Here is an 18,898-nt window from a genome sequence, read left to right as displayed (position 1 = left end):
TTGGAGTGACAAACTCGGCTTTGCAGTGATTTAACTGAACTTCTTAAAATTATTGTATCAGTGAAGAAAAAGCGTCGACGGGTCGCGTCTGGCTTCTGTGGCCGCAGAAGGAGTGAGACGTCGGAGTGTCGCCCGCTCTCTGCCCCGGAACCTGCAGGTATGGCGGGGGCCGTCCGGTGTGTGTTCCGGTGTGGTCCGGTGAGTGTCCAGTGTGGTCCGGTGTGTGTTCCGGTGTGGTCCGGTGTGTGTTCCGGTGTGTGTTCCAGTGTGTTCCGGTGAGTTCCGGTGTGTTCCGGTGAGTTCCGGTGTGCTCCGGTGTGGTCCGGTGAGTGTCCGGTGTGGTCCGGTGAGTTCCGGTGTGTTCTGGTGTGGTCCGGTGAGTGTCTGGGTGGGCTCTGTCTCTGTGAGGAGGTTAGGCTGCTCTACTCTGGCTGTTGCTGCTCTGCTCTAGCTGTTGCTGCTCTGCTCTAGCTGTTGCTGCTCTGCTCTAGTTGTTGCTGCTCTATTCTAGTTGTTGCTGCTCTGCTCTGGCTGTTGCTGCTCTGCTCTAGTTGTTGCTGCTCTACTCTAGCTGTTGCTGCTCTGCTCTGGCTGTTGCTGCTCTACTCTAGCTGTTGCTGCTCTGCTCTAGTTGTTGCTGCTCTACTCTAGCTGTTGCTGCTCTGCTCTAGTTGTTGCTGCTCTATTCTAGCTGTTGCTGCTCTGCTCTAGTTGTTGCTGCTCTATTCTAGCTGTTGCTGCTCTACTCTAGTTGTTGCTGCTCTGCTCTAGTTGTTGCTGCTCTGCTCTAGTTGTTGCTGCTCTATTCTAGTTGTTGCTGCTCTATTCTAGCTGTTGCTGCTCTATTCTAGTTGTTGCTGCTCTATTCTAGCTGTTGCTGCTCTATTCTAGTTGTTGCTGCTCTGCTCTAGTTATTGCTGCTCTATTCTAGTTGTTGCTGCTCTATTCTAGTTGTTGCTGCTCTGCTCTAGTTGTTGCTGCTCTACTCTAGTTGTTGCTGCTCTGCTCTAGCTGTTGCTGCTCTGCTCTAGTTGTTGCTGCTCTACTCTAGTTGTTGCTGCTCTGCTCTAGCTGTTGCTGCTCTATTCTAGTTGTTGCTGCTCTACTCTAGCTGTTGCTGCTCTACTCTAGCTGTTGCTGCTCTACTCTAGTTGTTGCTGCTCTATTCTAGTTGTTGCTGCTCTACTCTAGTTGTTGCTACTCTATTCTAGTTGTTGCTGCTCTATTCTAGCTGTTGCGGCTCTATTCTAGTTGTTGCTGCTCTGCTCTAGTTATTGCTGCTCTATTCTAGCTGTTGCTGCTCTATTCTAGTTGTTGCTGCTCTGCTCTAGTTATTGCTGCTCTATTCTAGTTGTTGCTGCTCTGCTCTAGTTGTTGCTGCTCTATTCTAGTTGTTGCTGCTCTACTCTAGTTGTTGCTGCTCAGCTCTAGTTGTTGCTGCTCTACTCTAGTTGTTGCTGCTCTATTCTAGTTGTTGCTGCTCTGCTCTAGTTATTGCTGCTCTATTCTAGCTGTTGCTGCTCTATTCTAGTTGTTGCTGCTCTGCTCTAGTTATTGCTGCTCTATTCTAGTTGTTGCTGCTCTGCTCTAGTTGTTGCTGCTCTATTCTAGTTGTTGCTGCTCTACTCTAGTTGTTGCTGCTCAGCTCTAGTTGTTGCTGCTCTACTCTAGTTGTTGCTGCTCTATTCTAGTTGTTGCTGCTCTACTCTAGTTGTTCCTGCTCTATTCTAGTTGTTGCTGCTCTACTCTAGTTGTTGCTGCTCAGCTCTAGTTGTTGCTGCTCAACTCTAGTTGTTGCTGCTCTACTCTAGTTGTTGCTGCTCTGCTCTAGTTGTTGCTGCTCTACTCTAGTTGTTGCTGCTCTGCTCTAGTTGTTGCTGCTCTACTCTAGTTGTTGCTGCTCAGCTCTAGTTGTTGCTGCTCTACTCTAGTTGTTGCTGCTCTGCTCTAGTTGTTGCTGCTCTACTCTAGTTGTTCCTGCTCTATTCTAGTTGTTGCTGCTCTACTCTAGTTGTTGCTGCTCTGCTCTAGTTGTTGCTGCTCTACTCTAGTTGTTGCTGCTCTACTCTAGTTGTTGCTGCTCTGCTCTAGTTGTTGCTGCTCTGCTCTGGTTATTGCTGCTCTACTCTAGTTGTTGCTGCTCTACTCTAGTTGTTGCTGCTCTACTCTAGTTGTTGCTGCTCTGCTCTGGTTATTGCTGCTCTACTCTAGTTGTTGCTGCTCTGCTCTAGTTGTTGCTGCTCTATTCTAGTTATTGCTGCTCTATTCTAGTTGTTGCTGCTCTATTCTAGTTGTTGCTGCTCTACTCTAGTTGTTGCTGCTCTACTGGTTGTGTCGACCTTTTGTTTCAGAAACGACGACATTGCGGAAGCTTAATTTTCTTTATCTTACACTGTTATTCTGATTAATTTTTAATTCTAACACCAGTTTGGACCTGAAGGTCAAAGATGCACGTTTAACCACTAATGTGTGTTAATAAAAGGGCTATAATGCACATTTGACCTGTTTCACTGTTTAATGCATTTGTTGCCTCAATGCCTCTGTCTTTGCAGAAGTTTGTAAAACTAAACTGTCCCCGAGACAAACCTGAACAATTATTAAACAATGTAGTAAACATTTAATTTATGACCGGGGGGGGGGAGTGTGTGTGTTCACCCAATGTGTGTGTGTGTGTGTGTGTGTCTCTCTCTCTCTCTCTCTCTCTCTCTCTCTCTCTCTCGCTCTCTCTGTGTCTCTCTCTCTCTGTGTCTCTCTCTCTCTGTGTCTCTCTCTCTCTCTCTCTCTCTCTCTCTCTCTCTCTCATTATCTCTCTCTCTCTCTCTCATTCTCTCTGTCATTCTCTCTCTCTGTCTCTCTCTGGTCAAAGGTTGTTCGCTGGTCCCAGCTAGAGTGTAGAGGAGCTCGTCACCTTGTTTCTACCACAGGTAGGTCCTTCTTCACTGGTTCATGTATTTTCTCTCTCAGATAAAAACGTCTCCAGAGCCGTTCTGGAACTTTGCTGTTCCACCAAACAAACAATGTATTGTGTTGGAGGGTGGAAACGTCTGGAGCTGCTGACGGAGCTCCGGGACGCCTCCTCCACCACGTGTTGTTTGTTCGGGGGGAGCTGACCGTTAACTCAACGGTCAGACTGACCGTTAACTCAACGGTCAGACTGACCGTTAACTCAACGATCAGACTGACCGTTAACTCAACGATCAGACTGACCGTTGAGTTAACGGAGGTCAGACTGAGGTCAGACTGATTGTTAACTCAACGATCAGACTGATTGTTAACTCAACGGTCAGACTGATTGTTAACTCAACGATCAGACTGACCGTTGAGTTAACGGTCAGTCTGACCGTTAACTCAACGGTCAGTCTGATCGTTGAGTTAACAATCAGTCTGACCATTAACCGTCAGGCTGCAGAGTTTTGCTCTCGTCACACGACGGTGTTTCCTGCAGGACTCAGGATGAGCAAGAAGCTGCTGCTGGACGTGGACTGCGGCGTGGACGACGCTCAGGCCATCATGCTAGCGCTAGCCGCCCCCGGCGTGGAGCTGCTGGGCATCACGTGTGTCCATGGAAACACCTCGGTGGAGAATGTGTGCAAGAACACTCTGCGAGTCCTGCAGGCCTGCGATCGGCTGGAGGTCGGTTCAATTCCACACATGACTCTGATGTTCTGCTCATGTGACACGTGAGGCAGCAGATTGTAAATGTGAGCAGCAATTAGCTGCCGTTTCCTCAAAGCTCATGAGCTGACGGAGGAAGTGCAGGTCATGCTGGTGGTTAGGTTGTGGTTTAGATCAGACCAAAGGTTCTCTAGGAAAACAACATGGAAGGTTGTTGGACAAGGAAGGAAGGACTTGATGTTTGGAGCCTCGCACACATTTCAAACTGGAGACGTTTGTTTCAGTCAGAGGAAAGAAATGTCAATCAGATTGACCAGTGAACAACAAGACTGCTATTGTTTTGTCTTACGATTGTATATTTGTGATGGTTCAGTCTTGACTTGCATTGAGTGTGCTCTTATTTCTGGCGGGAAGTGAAAACCAGGGACTTGCTTGTTTCATGAAAAGGTTGTAAAGGTTCCTCGTGGCCTCGTCCTCCAGTCAATGTGGCGTCATGTCTGGCAGATTCCCGTGTTCAAAGGCGCCGCTAAGCCCATCCTGGGGAACGTGATCGGCGCCGGAGACTTCCACGGCCAGGACGGGTTTGGAGACGCTCCCGACCCCGACGCGCCATCTCTGGACCTGATCCAGCAGGAGAACGCCGTGGCGGCCATGATAAGGCTCGTCAACGACAATCCTGGAGAGGTGAGGCCGCCGCAGAGTGTGTGTGAACACGTCTGAAGTGTGTGTGTGTGTGTTTGTCAGGTGTGTCTGGTGGCCACGGCGCCGCTCACCAACCTGGCCCTGGCCGTCAGGATGGACCCGGAGCTGCCCAGGAAGCTGCGACGCCTCTACATCATGGGAGGAAACACGGAATGTCAGTCACTCTGCTTTGGTTGCACCACAGCTTCATTCAGGACAGGAAGTTCCAACAGCTTCAAGAAGATTCACTTAGTTCTAGAAATGAGCACGGAAATGTTAGTGTGATCAGACTAAAAGACAGTGAATAGGTACAATATTGTGGTTGTTTTCTTGGATAAATCCCTGGAGACTTGAGGTTTGTTAGGATGTCTTATGAACATTAGTTTTTCGTATCTCCTTGATGAGAATCAAACCATCATGGTCTGATTCTCAGAAGCTTTTCTCCTGGAAAAAGGTCTGGAAAGTGGGATTGTCTTACATTTGAGGTCTACGACTTTATTCCAGTCCACATGTTTTGAGTTCTGCAAAATGTCCAGCTTTTCTCTTTTTGAAATAACAACAAAAAGAAGTATGTTGTGGCTCAACTTTCTAACGTTGTAGCTGGAAGTCGTCTGTTTTATAAGTGAGAAGCTGAAGCTCTGAAACCTTCATGAAGGAACTTCTGATTCCTTGACAACTAAAAGTGGCACTTATCTGATGGACACTGGCTGTTGAGCGTTTCAACACTTCCTTTCTGAAGTCAATCAAAGATATTCAGCTTTTTGTTTTTTCAAAATGTACCAATTTTAGACGAAAAGAGTTTTTCTCCACTTCATGCAGATAAAATAGTGCTGGGTCATTTTTCAATTGCAGAACACTGATGTATATAAATATTCATTTACAGCAACGTTTTCATTTTCATTCATTACAAATGTTTATTTTATAGTCTAGCTCAGGGGTGGGCCATCCTGGTCCTGGGGGGCCACAGTCCTGCAGGTTTTAGACCAAGGGTGGGCCATCCTGGTCCTGGGGGGCCGCAGTCCTGCAGGTTTTAGACCAGGGGTGGGCCATCCTGGTCCTGGAGGACCGCAGCCCTGCAGGTTTTAGACCAGGGGTGGGCCATCCTGGTCCTGGAGGGCCGCAGCCCTGCAGGTTTTAGACCAGGGGTGGGCCACCCTGGTCCTGGAGGACCGCAGCCGCGGGGTTTTAGACCAGGGGTGGGCCATCCTGGTCCTGGAGGGCCGCAGCCCTGCAGGTTTTAGACCAGGGGTGGGCCGTCCTGGTCCTGGAGGGCCGCAGCCCTGCAGGTTTTAGACCAGGGGTGGGCCACCCTGGTCCTGGAGGACCGCAGCCCTGCAGGTTTTAGACCAGGGGTGGGCCGTCCTGGTCCTGGAGGGCCGCAGCCCTGCAGGTTTTAGACCAGGGGTGGGCCATCCTGGTCCTGGAGGGCCGCAGCCCTGCAGGTTTTAGATGTTTCCTGCTCAGTCTCTGCAGAAAGCTGGACTTGGAGCCACTAATTTGCTGTATTGATGTGAGGAGACGTCTAAAACCTGCAGGGCTGCGGCCCTCCAGGACCAGGGCGGCCCACCCCTGGTCTAGATAGATCAAAATGGTATGAAAATAAATGCATGTTTTATATTTCAGACATCTTGACCACATGAGTTTTATTAATGAAAAATGTTGATGAAATAGAAGAAACTGAAGAGAAAGTGCTGATTTGTCGTGGAGTTTATTCTTCCTCTGGCACCAAACTATTAAAACCTGCAAGAATAAACCAGTTCAGGGTCTCCTGTTCACCTGAGGAACCGGGGTTCACAGCTCCTGTTCACCTGAAGGAACCACGGTTCACCTGAGGAACCGCGGTTCACCTGAGGAACCGGGGTTCACAGCTCCTGTTCCTCAGGAGTCCAGAAGAGCAGGAGGTTTTAGTCAGATTCAAGAGGCCGGTCCCGTTTCAAGTGAAGCGCTGGAGGTTCCTCCAGGTGGAACAAGCTTTGGTTCCTCTTTTAAAACATTTTCAGTGGGAAGGATTAAACAACTTGATCTTTAATAAGCTACAAAACCAAAAACTCTTTTCTTCTAACTGCTGTGAAATGACTGACGTCACGTGGTTGTTTTGTCCACAACATTGATTCATGACCTGTTCTTGGTGCTTCAGGCCACGTAGAGCTTCATTAGTAGAACAGCACTGAAGTCTCCTGTGTTGCAGCTCGAGGAAACACCACAGTTTGTGGCGAGTTCAATTTCACCGCCGACCCCGAGGCGGCGTACACGGTGCTGCAGGAGTACCAGTGTCCCACCTACCTGGCCTGCTGGGAGTTCACCTGCTACCACAAGCTGTCCTGGGTACGACTCATCCCGCCGCCCACGACGACCCGGCGCCGCCGAGTCCTCCGCCCGGCAACGCCTTGTGTTTGTGCTCCTGCAGGAGTTCTGTGACGCCTGGCTGGCGCAGGACAGCAGGAAGGCTCGCTTCATGGAGAAGATCTTCCGCCACAGCATGCAGATGTCGCAGAGCGAGCGCTTCCAGAAGGAGTTCGTCGCCGGGTCGGGCTTCGTGTCGTGCGACTCGTACGCGGTGGCGGCCGCCGTGGACGACGCGTTCATCACGGAGAGCGAGCGCTACCCGGTCAGCGTGGAGCTGACGGGCGCGCTCACCCGGGGAATGATGGTGATGGACACGGCGGGTTTCCTGAAGAAGAGTCACACGGCTTGTATCATGAAGAAGGTGGACATGGACAAGTTCAAGCAGATGATGATGGCGGCGCTGAAATAGCAGCAAGCGTTCCTCTTCACGTTCTACTGTATTAAAACTGAGACACACAAACTTCAGCTTTTGTAAAACTTAGTCAGTGGTTCTGGACAGTTTCAGATGGAAACTCCTGAATAAAACATTATTACACCTGTTACAGCCGCTTGTATTGTGAATTGAATTGTGACTGAAAGTGTTGATATAAGTTTTACATACGCTTCTCACAGTAGCAACACAATATAAAAACATTAGCAACACAATATAAAAACATTGGCACCAACATTAGCAACACAATATAAAAACATTAGCAACACAAATAAAAACAGCAGCACCAACATTAACAACACAATATAAAAACATTAGCAACACACTACAAAAACATTAGCAACACACTATAAAAACATTAGCAACACACTGTAAAAACATTAGCAACACAATATAAAAACAGCAGCACCAACATTAACAACACAATATAAAAACATTAGCAACACAATACAAAAACATTAGCAACACACTATAAAAACATTAGCAACACACTGTAAAAACATTAGCAACACAATATAAAAACAGCAGCACCAACATTAGCAACACAATATAAAAACATTAGCACCAACATTAGCAACACAATATAAAAACATTAACAACACAATATAAAAACATTAGCAACACAATATAAAAACAGCAGCACCAACATTAGCAACACAATATAAAAACATTAGCAACACAATATAAAAACAGCAGCACCAACATTAACAACACAATATAAAAACATTAGCAACACAATATAAAAAGTCCCTTCATGTTGGGGGATTCAGTTTGAAGTGAACAACATGGATCCGTCCCGGGTTCGGCTTGTTTGGCGTCGCCACGTGAATATTAAGTCAACGGAGGATTGTTTACGTCAGCAGTTTGCTCAAACTGTTGTCGTGCTTCTGGAACTAAATCTCAGTGTTTTAAGTTCATTAAACCTGGAGAGGTATTTAATGTTGTGGTCAGTGAGTGTAAAGAATTGAAAAGCAGATTTTTTATGTTTTCAGGAAAGCACTGTAAACACGTTAAACCTTTGGGGCTCATTATTTATTAATTCTATCAACACACACAGATTCATACACAGGAACACATTTTTTCAAACCACACCAAAGTCCTGGGATTTGATGAGTCGTTGGTAATTCTGCTTCATGTCGGCGTAAAATGTTCCATCACACTTTATATGACTTGCCACTGACTCGACACACTGGATCCTTTAATTTCCTTTTCGTCCTCTGAACCTCGACCTGGTGTCCAGCTGCAGAAAGAGGACAGAAGCAGCGTCGGTCTTTACAGCGCTACACGAGTCCAGTTCTCACTGGTCTGTGGCCAAGTGCATTTGGAACATGATTTTCTGGCACAAATCAGGAAGAAATAAGATACTCTGTTCTTTTAACTCAGTTAAATAACGCATCAGTTGTTTGTCATCTGTGGCCAGTCGGAGTCACCTCAGCCTTACCATTGATCTCTTGCATTCAAAGAACGACGTCTGCAGGGCTTTGCAGTGGCCTTCCTTCAAACACTCACTGGGCATCTTCCCCTCCTGAGGAGTTCAGGAAACAGAGGTCACAGAGCTGTTCCTCTCGAAACTTCAACTATAGATCCATGGCTCCATGATACATCACACATTTATGTTATATCATTAGTCACCACAGGGATCATAGAAGGCAGACTGAACCACCAGAAATGGTGTTTCTATGCAATGTACATTCATGTTCTATATGTCACTTTTTTTTTTCTACAAATCATATCACAATTGCAATACTTATGACTAATGTCGTCCAGTCCTAACTATTTCAATAATATAATCAAAACATGAATGAATACAAGTATTTCCCAGTCCTGCCACAATGAGTGCAACTCCACAAAGACTGCAGGATAAACGATATGTGGATATATGTGAAAATGTTCATCATTGGTGGAAGAAATAATCAGAAGACCAGATTAAGACTTGGGCTTATCTAAAAGCTCAAAATACTTTTCAACATTGATGGTGCCTTTGAATTAATCTGTGTTTTGGCTTTGCTCTGCTAAATCTTAGCTTCTCCCGTGGAACCACAGAACCACATCTAATCGTCCAACCTATAACGTTTGTGAGGAGTTGGAACACTGGCTTTGACGTAAACCAGGTTAGACGGTGTTTCGGATTGACTGGCTTCCCTGTTGACTGGTGACCGACTTCCTGAAGCGTCTCCTGTTCCTGCTCGTACCGGCAGAACGAGATGAGAAAAACCCGACCGAAATGTGGAGCCGTCCTCGTGAACGTCGATTAACTGAATTTACAATGAAGCTTTAACATAAGCCGTTATTTGCAGCAACAAGGGATGCTCGAGACAGTTACTAGTTAACAGGGAAACCAGTGAATCTGAAACACCAGCTCGCCAGGTTATGCTAACGTACCTTGACAACGCAGTCGTGCTGAAGGAGACATGCCTTAAAGTCTTCCCTGATACCGGCGCAGGCTCTAGTATCTTCTTCCTTGTCCTCGTAGTATTTCGGCATTGTTTGAGCTTCAAGTCAACTTAATTCCAGTGCGAGAAGCGGCTCGTTGACAGCGGTGACATCTGTTGTTATGAGAGCGGAGGCCGCCATCGGAAGTGCTTGACGCTGCGCGGTGCATCCTGGGAATTGTAGTTTTCTTTGCGCACATCCGTATAAGGAAACAACTTATTTTGTAAAACTATACAGTGTCTGCTTTAGCTAATTTTTCATGTTATATTTGCAAAGTTTGATGTGGAGTCACTCTGGTTTCAGTCTGTTGAATCGGAGATGCCCCCCCCCCCAGAGATGACATGAGGAGAACAAAATCTCAAACACAAAAATGGTCATGGCTTCAAAACAGCCTTTCTCATTTATTTCAAAAGATGTCTATGAAAATGATGCCAACATCTCCAGTCAGGTATCCACATGTACACAATGAAGGCACATGAAATGATGGTGTGGAGTAACAAGTGCACATGCCAGTCTATTCTGCCAAACTTCCCACATCACTAACTATTTCATGCCATTTTAATGCATTCCGTTTGTTTGTAGGAGGGTGCAAGAAAGGGGCATTAGCCATTCCTGGTCACGTGGAAGAATTTATCTTTCCCCTTTTAAATCAACACAGTTTAAGTGGCCAGCTTAAGTTTCCCATTTAAATTAATTTGACAGCGAGTGAAACACTGTGGTTTTGTCCATTACAGCTGTAGCGTACAGGATTTGATCAGAGTGGAGGAGCCTGCTTGGACAGAGAAAGAAAAATGCATCGTTTATAAATTACAAATAATCATCATGCATGGGCACAATCAGAAAAACAAAAACAATTCACATCACCTCCACTAAAAGGCACTTCCCTTAGAATACATCACTAAAATGTAAAATGAGAGCTTCCACTGAAAGCTGATGCACCATGTTGAACAGAATGTTTTTTTTTTTTTTTAAACAAATACTATTAAGAGAAACAAGCGACAGGAATAGATGTTCAATGCATTTTATAGACATCTAAAATGCATAAACTCATACAATCAGAGGCGCACTCTGCAGTGATCAGTAGTCATGGCACGTCCACACAGGATGGACGGAATGAATTGTAAATTGGATTTGGAGAAAACTTGCAAAATTAAGAATTTGGGAAAACAAATACAATGCGATTGCAGCTAACCCCCCCCCCCCCCAATGGCAATGGAAAAAGCAGTGCATATCGAAATAATTTTACAACCCCTTCACTTCCAATTACAACTTTCTCTCTTCAAACCACAAATGGGATTGTGTGTGTGTCACTTCAAAAAAATACTTCTACGTCCAGCGATTCATATGTTGGTGAGAAATGAGGGAAAATACAGAAACAATGTTTCCGGGACAACTTTAAGGAACAAGGATATAAGGCACATTTTTCCCCATTTTGACCCAAAGCTCCCCCACCAGAAACAATTCACAACTTCCCTACATCAAGTTTAACAGTGGAAAAAAAGATTGTTTTCCTTCTTAAAAAAACTTTTCCAGACTGAATGAAGCAAACTAGCTTTGCAAGTAGCTGTTAAAAACAAATGAAATTTAGAAAAAGAAAAAAGGACAAATCAATTTGGAAGAAGAAAAAAAAAACAGAAGTACACAAAAACATACTCTGAACTATCATAAACATCTTTCAATAGAATAAAAAATATATTTTACCTCTTGTACAAATTAAAGATTCATTTCAAATAAATTAAGTCACCTTCATAGATCGTCACTTGTAACTGTAATAATATATCTATATAACAATATACTCCTTCAGGATAATGGCGCCGAGGCAATGTCCGATTGGTTTTCTAGAAATGGACACTGAAGTCACACAGCCTGTCAGACGAGAGAGAGAGAGAGAGAGAGAGAGAGAGAGAGAGAGAGAGATGGTGTCATGGGACTTATTGTCTCGAGGGATGAAGGTGTTTACCACCCATACTGGCCAATCTATGGTCGGAGTCGTCGCCAGCCGGCTCCAGGCAGGATTTGTGATCCTGAGTTTGTGCCTCAGGACAAAGTGGAGAATCTGAATGTGACCAGCAATTCTCAAAGGGCGAGGACGACATTTTGTCGGGGCTGGTGTTGATCGAGCGCTCCTTCATCTCTTCCGAGAACAGAGGGCAACTGGCCATTAGTGATGACAACATTCTTGATCATCATGGGCTTTGCTGAGGCGCTAGTAGCAGTGCAATACCCCAGCTTACCCAAAGGTGGCAGCATTGAGTAACAAAGATTTGGCAGCGTCGACGCCAGTGGCCAGGTGACTGGTTCTCCCCAGATGTGATAATTCAACCGCATTTCTCCAGGAACATTTGTGATTGTATTGGAAGCTGCTGAACAACAGTCACTGAGAGCCAGAGCTTGGAACAGACGTCCTCACACTCTCCGCTGTTCTTCCAACAGTAGTATGCACATTCTCACAAATCAATGAGCACAAGGGGGAGGAGGACTTGCAGAAAGAAGGGGGTAAACCATCACTGAGAGGCAAAAAGAACAGGAGATATAATGGCGAGTGGAGACAGAGAGTTGGCGTTCCTTAGACGAGCTCAAAAGAGCGACTCTCGTGGCTCTAATGACTCTCTGCTGGTTGCTTGGTGCCAGAGGCCGGCGGAAGCAGTCTTGGAGATTTTGGTCCCCCATGAATCCCGTCCTCCCTCCAGAACACTCAGCCAGTTATCCTCTTTATATGGATCTGCAAAGTCAGAGGAAAGCGCCACACGTGTTAGTGAATGAAAACAAGAGGTGTATTGACAGCCATTCATTGATACAACATTATTATAATATTATATTATAACAATCCAATAGGTGTGTTTGGCTGCACTACAGACAACAGACCGTGATGCACTGTGTGTCAATCAGAACCGGCATTTTGAGCTCCAGGAGCTTGTGATTGATCCACATCAGAGGTGTGCAACTCCGTCTTCAAGAGTCCTGCATGATTGACATGTTTCCCTCCGTCTTCAAGAGTCCTGCATGATTGACATGTTTCCCTCCGTCTTCAAGAGTCCTGCATGTTTGACATGTTTCCCTCCGTCTTCAAGAGTCCTACATGTTTGACATGTTTCCCTCCGTCTTCAAGAGTCCTGCATGTTTGACATGTTTCCCTCCGTCTTCAAGAGTCCTGCACGTTTGACATGTTTCCCTCCGTCTTCAAGAGTCCTGCACGTTTGACATGTTTCCCTCCGTCTTCAAGAGTCCTGCACGATTGACATGTTTCCCTCCGTCTTCAAGAGTCCTGCACGTTTGACATGTTTCCCTCCGTCTTCAAGAGTCCTGCATGTTTGACACGTTTCCCTCCGTCTTCAAGAGTCCTGCATGATTGACATGTTTCCCTCCGTCTTCAAGAGTCCTGCATGATTGACATGTTTCCCTCCGTCTTCAAGAGTCCTGCATGATTGACATGTTTCCCTCTGTCTTCAAGAGTCCTACATGTTTGACATGTTTTCCTGCTCCACACACCTGAGCTCTCATGATGACGCTTTGCACAAAGCTTGATAACCAGCCACTCCAGGACCCTGGGCCCTCCAGGACCGTGGCCCTCCAGGACCCTGGGCCCTCCAGGACCCTGGGCCCTCCAGGACCGGAGTTGATGACTGATATTTGGCGGTCACCAGTTCCTTCCTGCCTTGGATCCCCTTCACACCTCAATGCAGTCCAAGGACATTCCCCAGAAGAACATGCAGGTTTGGAGATGCTCTGATCTCCGTTTCTAATAAACAAACTTTAAGGATGAAATGTTCACTTGCAGTCAGAGACATGCCTCAATAGAGATAATCAGTATGATTCTAACCCTAACCCATGGGGCTGATCACTTGTCAATAAGGGCTGGAAGTGTGATGTCTTACTTCACTGAGGATGGCCCAGACCGCCGAGTCTTTGAGGACGGAGAGCCGCAGGGCCACAGCAGGGTTAAAGGAAGGGTCCACGGCCCCCTCTGCCACACCCTTCTCAAAATGGCCTACACACACACACACACACACACACACACACACACACACACACACACACACACACACACACACACACACACACACACACACACACACACACACACACACACACACACACACACACACACACACACACACACACACACACACACACACACACACACACACACACAATTTAACTAGGTAATAAAGTGAGGGAGAAATCAACATAATGTGGAACGGTCGCTTAGAACAATTTACTTAACCAGTACAGCGTATTGTTTATTTAGATTAATTTGTCTTATTCAACAGTGGAATCAAAAAGAAACAATGAAGCAAAATCAAGAAGTGAAAGTTTGAGTTGAAGGATTAAAAAAGAAGGAGTGAGAAACCATTTTAAGCAGACAGTAAAATGCACTTACCAATCCTATAAAAGCGATCTTCTGTTCGCTTGTACTTCTCTTTGGTCTGCAGTCCACTTTCCTAAAGACGTCATACCAAAAGCTCCAATCATTTCTTCGGTTATAAATGTTATCAAATCATTGCGACGGGGAAGGTGTGGGTCACAATGTCACACTGCATCACCCCTGTCACACTCACATTCCTGTCAATAATCAATAGAGCAACCACTCCATGTCATCACGCCACAGAGAGATGATAGGTGTGTGTTGATCCTACCGAGACAGGCAATATCTCCACTGTGGTGTTCTCGATCTTGTCCCCGGGGTGTTCCTGGTTACCACTGCGAAACAGGAACCTGCCAATCAGACCAAGCATTCAGTAGAACCATTTGGGCCATGGAGCGGCGTCTCCAGGCTGCTCTGGCAGTCAGCAACTTTCACTTCAGTCCACAAACTCTTTTTGGGATTGCAAAAATATATACAACCATTTTTGTGTTCCTTGGGCTTGAATAGCAGCGGGATACATTTGGTTGCAACGCTGCTGTTCCTCACATCTCGTATTTCAGCCGAAGCTGCAGCATCTGAACATGATCAATTCTAGCGTTTTCTTTCTTTTCATGCAGCTAGAGCCCAAGAACCTCGGCACATTTTGAAGCAACTGGAGGGTGATGTGAACGCACAAAACACGAGTGTAATGTAGAATATGAAATTCTTGTGGAAAAGAAACCTGCAAGAATCAAAGAAATAAATATAACCGTCCCATTTATCAGAAAGAAAGTTTCCTTTAACGCTATCGTTGCATTCATTTACTTGTATTAAATGTTAAAAAGCTAGTGAGTACGAGTCAGAGGGAAGATGCCTGCTATGGAAAGAGACAGATCATCAAGAATCCCGTCTTTCTTTTCCAACTGCAGATGTGACGACATCTAGTCAGCACAGCAGAGTCAAAGGAGCTGATGTCACTCAAAAGAAGAGAGGAAAATGCACTTGAACGCCATTTGGCCTCCTTCCCATCTAATCTGCTACCCCACAAGTGAGCGACTGCGTCTCACACCGTTCTCACTTCGTCTTCACACAATCACCAGATTTCCACATAATCGAATATTAAGATGGATGTTCGCTCTGCTGTAAGCGGTTGGCCTGGCTATCAGCTTCTTTTATATTCACCGTCTTGCTCCCTTCCGACTCCAGCTCCGCAGAGAGTCGGAAGCAAGCCTGTGAATGCTTAATTTAGAGCACTCTCATTAGCTCACCCTAATCCCCGGAGTCGTGCACACACATGCACGTGTGCAGGCACGCACTCACTGAAGCTTAAACCTGAACCAGTGAAGGACAGCAGGGCAAGAAGAGGAAAGAGGTTTTATGCATGTACATACAAATGAGAGCATTTTAAATGTACAGTATTGTGCAGAAGCTTCATACATGCGTTAAAAAAAGGCAAAAAGTCGACAATAAAAATGGATTTCATTGTCATTTGGATTCTGCAGCCCCAGACTGAATGGAGATGGTTGGAGGGAAGAATTGCCACTTGGCCCCATTGTAATGTTTATTGGCTGGTTGCTGGAAGTTTCTCTTTGTTTTCCCAGATGGAATTGATCCAAGAGCTGTGGTTAGAATGTGTACAATCTAAACAGGCTAAATGTCACTTGCCTCTCTATGCTCACAGGCCTGTCGAATTTGAAGAGGACGTAGTCTCCGGCAGTAGGAGTGATGGCCCAGAAGAAGTCTTCTCCCAGGTAAGTCTTCTCCAGCGTGTGACCCTGATACACCTGTATGACGCAAAACACGTTTGCTTCCTGGAGTTTTCACAACCTAGTTTAAAAATGGATGTTTTGTCTCATTTAATTCACCAGCGTTTGTCACTGCTTGTCTTCAAGTATATTTTCTCTGTATGCAAAAGGTTCAAATCAAAAAAGAGAAAAGCCAAAAAGATTTCTTCTGAATTTCAACACCTGGACAAATTACAAATGACTTACTCTGGTGTGTTTGACCAATTGCACATTTGGAAATGTGTGTGCGAGTTACTCTACAAGTAGTAGAACACGTTTTAATGCTTCCAAACAGATTCAATTTGCGAGTGGAAGGACACAGATCTCATTCTTTTAAGTCAGGGCTTCTACACGTGCAATTTGCACAATGATGAGTTTGAAGCAAAGGTGAAAAGTATGAACGGAGACTGGAAACAGTTGCGCGTTGCACGATTTGAGGCAATATCTTCCACTGGGAAACAAAACCTTACATTACAGATTTACAGGCGACCTGCATAGAGAAAGGCAATATTATTCATGAGAACTGAACGTTCTAGTGGCCGTCACCGTTTCAGTGGTGCAGTCTGCACATGTACAAGTTGATATCATGTCATAGCGCATGAGGTCACAGTCCAATAGTGCAGCTGGGGTCAAACGGAGACAGTGTCTGTGACAGTACGATGGGATGATGGGGGGAATGGGAGATATACCTTCATTGAAGTGGAGACTTCAGCTGGAGGGTTAACGTGTATCTTGTGAAGCAGCGGCTTCAAGAAGTCCTTGTCCTACAGCAAGCAGAAGGGAAACGGGTGTTTCTATACAGGATGTTACCTCAACCGCTGTCAGAGTCCACACTCACTGTGAGTTTCTGAATCTTTCCAGCAAGAGATGAATGCAGCCCCACGTGTTGAAACAGCGACGGCCTGAAGCGCACACGGAGGCTGGACTTCTGCCGCTCACAGTGTTTCTGAAGAAGGAACAAAGAGCAGAAGAATGAGGACGCGCCCTCCTCGCCTACTGTTCATCTCATTCACACAGCCACTGCTTACCGCGTCTTTCTCAGGATTGCACACTTTGACCCAGAGAATGTGGTCGAGCAGCCAGTCGATGGGCTTTTCTTTGTAGAACATGAAAATGAACTCGACAATGAGGTTCAAGTCTGGAGCCTGGAACATTTTTCCTGCAGGAGAGGAGGGGGATATTTGCAGATGTTCATTGATCCTCCTGAGATGCTCATTAGCAAACCATTATGTGCAACAAGATGATTAAAAAGGGAAAAGGGCTTCGGGGGCTTGTTGCCTCACTGTATATAAATTAAATGCAACCAACTGCCAGTAACAAATGGTGTCTTGTTGTGCGTCCTGTCAGCCTACGGTCATGAAAGGGCACCGATTCTCATGGATACATGTACCGCCCACTTTCAATATGGAGAGGAAAGTCAAGGAAATCAATTTGAAAAGAAAAAAAAGACAAATGTAGTCTCAAAGCTGTCATAACATTCCTGCATGCAGTACATGTTGCACCTTATCAGAATAAATCCAAGTGTTTTCCTATAATCCTGCTGTTCTGTACATTTAGACATTTCTTTTATAAATACGACCAATAAATAGTCCTAAAAAGGGGCTCTGCTTCACTCTCAGTATGCTTGTTTATGTTTCCAACAGCAGAACATTGGACATATTTAAAATTCCTGCCACTTCATGTTAAGTTGTGACACTACACAAAAACACTATATCTGGTTTACTTGTACTAAAACTAGCCTCTTGATCATCCTGTAGTGATGCGGACCTGCTTTTCCCACCCAATTGCGATGACCTGATTTCCATGCCAATCAATATCATTTACATCTATCCTGTCCCTCTGAAAGGAACCATCCTGCATTTGATTGTGTGTGACAAATGTCGAAAATGAACCGGTCGATGTGAATGTGCCGACGAGTGGATTTAAAAATCCGTGGAGTCAGAATAGCAGTTGTTTGCCTTGGCAATCAGCCGAGTGTGCAGATGTTGCTTGGTTTGACAGAGCGACCAGTAGATGCTCAGTATGGATCAGGTGGGTAATGATCGTACCAATGAAGCCCAGCTGAGAGAACTCCAGGATCATCCAGTCCTCGGACGAGAGCTGCAGGGCAAAGTTCTTCATGGTGGCAAAGTAGTTGGGCTTGGCCACGATGTCGTCTTCCAGCTGAAGGAAGGCATGCAAAGGAAAATAGAAATGTCAGGTGGGAGGATCCTCTTTTGGGTTGGTGGAGAGAGTGGGAAGCAGAGGGGGCGTCACTCCTCTATAGTCACACAAGGACAACTGGAGCTGAGGCTCCACTAAACTAGATGACACTACAGCGAGACGGTACCTCTTCCCTCCAGGTGGGAGTGGACACACGGCACACAAAGAATGAGACAGAAAGACCAAAGATTAACAACACATTGACAAAGACAATTGCTTTCCCAGTTTAGCAACGACAACAGATAAGATTTGAGGAATTCTCGGGGGATTAGACCAACAAGTGAATCTGGCTCCGTCCACGATCAAAACAAAAAGTAACATGCCCACAACAAAACCAACACAGGTTTCCAAGAAGCAGCCCGTCACATTGTGTGAAGAAGCATCAACAGAGCTCAGCTGCAACGGGAACCAGGAACGAACCGGTATTCATCCCAGCCTCATCGGCATGATGCATTCTGGGATTTAAAACCGGAAGGATTTTTCTTTATGTTTTACAGCATTCTCGAACTACATGCTTCAAGAACCCTTCTGACCTTCAATTGTGTATCCAATGGCATCCATCATTTATGTATTCTGGAACAAATATACTATTGCACACACTGATGCCTCGGTTGTCAAATTGTCGAAATGCACTGAGCACAATTGATCTGAATGTCTGAGTCCGACAGCACATTGAGATGAGTCGCTCACTGCAGCTGCTCCTTTGTCCACTCAGGATGTGGTGGAGAGGCTGCTGAGTGTTGTGTATTATAGGCTGAGGCCCCCTGCCACCATTCCCCACAGAGTCCAGACTCTTTCCAATCACTGAGCTGGAGTTTTTTGCCCAACGTCCCCAGGTGTCTGCTGGGGACGTTGGGCAAAAAGGCTGTGGAATTTGTGTTTCTTGAGAAGCGTCAGGCTTTTGCCAACATCTCTCTGCAGGTTTGGACAGCCTACAAAAACATCTAGTTGAGTCAAATACTGAGAGAATGCAGGAGCCACAAATAGACAAAAAGGTTGTTTTCTTGTTGTTTTTTTACCAGGAGGCAAACATCAGAAACAGAAAACAACGTTGGTTTTTTT

The 18,898-nt window shown here is 45.7% G+C and overlaps 3 protein-coding genes across 7 annotated transcripts in view; 1 reads left to right on the top strand and 2 right to left on the bottom strand.

Moving 5' to 3' along the window:
* Window positions 1-34: 34 nt before the first annotated feature.
* LOC308131240 (inosine-uridine preferring nucleoside hydrolase) lies at window positions 35-7,162 on the top strand. Of its 5 annotated transcripts, none has more exons than XM_080497892.1 (7): window positions 35-198; window positions 2,867-2,924; window positions 3,446-3,633; window positions 4,120-4,299; window positions 4,360-4,471; window positions 6,485-6,621; window positions 6,704-7,162. In XM_080497892.1, the coding sequence occupies exons 1-7, from the start codon at window positions 160-162 to the stop codon at window positions 7,049-7,051; spliced, it is 1,062 nt and encodes a 353-aa protein (XP_080354018.1). In that variant the 5' UTR covers window positions 35-159; the 3' UTR covers window positions 7,052-7,162. The 5 variants fall into 5 exon arrangements, with proteins under 5 accessions (XP_080354018.1, XP_080354020.1, XP_080354021.1 ...); XM_080497894.1 differs by lacking the exon at window positions 35-198 and adding an exon at window positions 221-241; XM_080497895.1 differs by lacking the exon at window positions 35-198 and adding an exon at window positions 238-253.
* Window positions 7,163-8,098: 936 nt separating this feature from the next.
* coa5 (cytochrome C oxidase assembly factor 5) lies at window positions 8,099-9,637 on the bottom strand. Its single transcript, XM_080497745.1, has 3 exons — window positions 9,455-9,637; window positions 8,514-8,597; window positions 8,099-8,312 (listed from the first exon to the last, which is right to left on the bottom strand). Exons 1-3 carry the CDS (start codon window positions 9,554-9,556, stop codon window positions 8,271-8,273), a joined length of 228 nt encoding a protein of 75 aa, XP_080353871.1. The 5' UTR covers window positions 9,557-9,637; the 3' UTR covers window positions 8,099-8,270.
* Window positions 9,638-9,879: 242 nt separating this feature from the next.
* The window catches only part of mgat4a (alpha-1,3-mannosyl-glycoprotein 4-beta-N-acetylglucosaminyltransferase A), a 35,388-nt gene continuing 26,369 nt past the window's right edge, over window positions 9,880-18,898 (bottom strand). Inside the window, exons 8-16 of the mRNA XM_080497670.1 lie at window positions 17,683-17,797; window positions 16,663-16,793; window positions 16,473-16,580; window positions 16,324-16,398; window positions 15,516-15,634; window positions 14,143-14,221; window positions 13,887-13,947; window positions 13,381-13,493; window positions 9,880-12,227 (exon numbers count right to left, since the gene is read on the bottom strand). Of these exons, the coding sequence (XP_080353796.1) occupies window positions 12,201-12,227; window positions 13,381-13,493; window positions 13,887-13,947; window positions 14,143-14,221; window positions 15,516-15,634; window positions 16,324-16,398; window positions 16,473-16,580; window positions 16,663-16,793; window positions 17,683-17,797 (828 nt within the window). The 3' untranslated portion in view covers window positions 9,880-12,200. The remainder of the gene's footprint in view (window positions 12,228-13,380; window positions 13,494-13,886; window positions 13,948-14,142; window positions 14,222-15,515; window positions 15,635-16,323; window positions 16,399-16,472; window positions 16,581-16,662; window positions 16,794-17,682; window positions 17,798-18,898) is intronic.

This window comes from Blennius ocellaris (assembly GCF_963422515.1).
Source record: "Blennius ocellaris genome assembly, chromosome: 6".
Lineage (NCBI taxonomy): Eukaryota > Metazoa > Chordata > Actinopteri > Blenniiformes > Blenniidae > Blennius > Blennius ocellaris.
The sequence above is the reverse complement of the archived record's forward strand: the minus strand, read 5'-3'. Positions and strand labels throughout refer to the sequence as shown.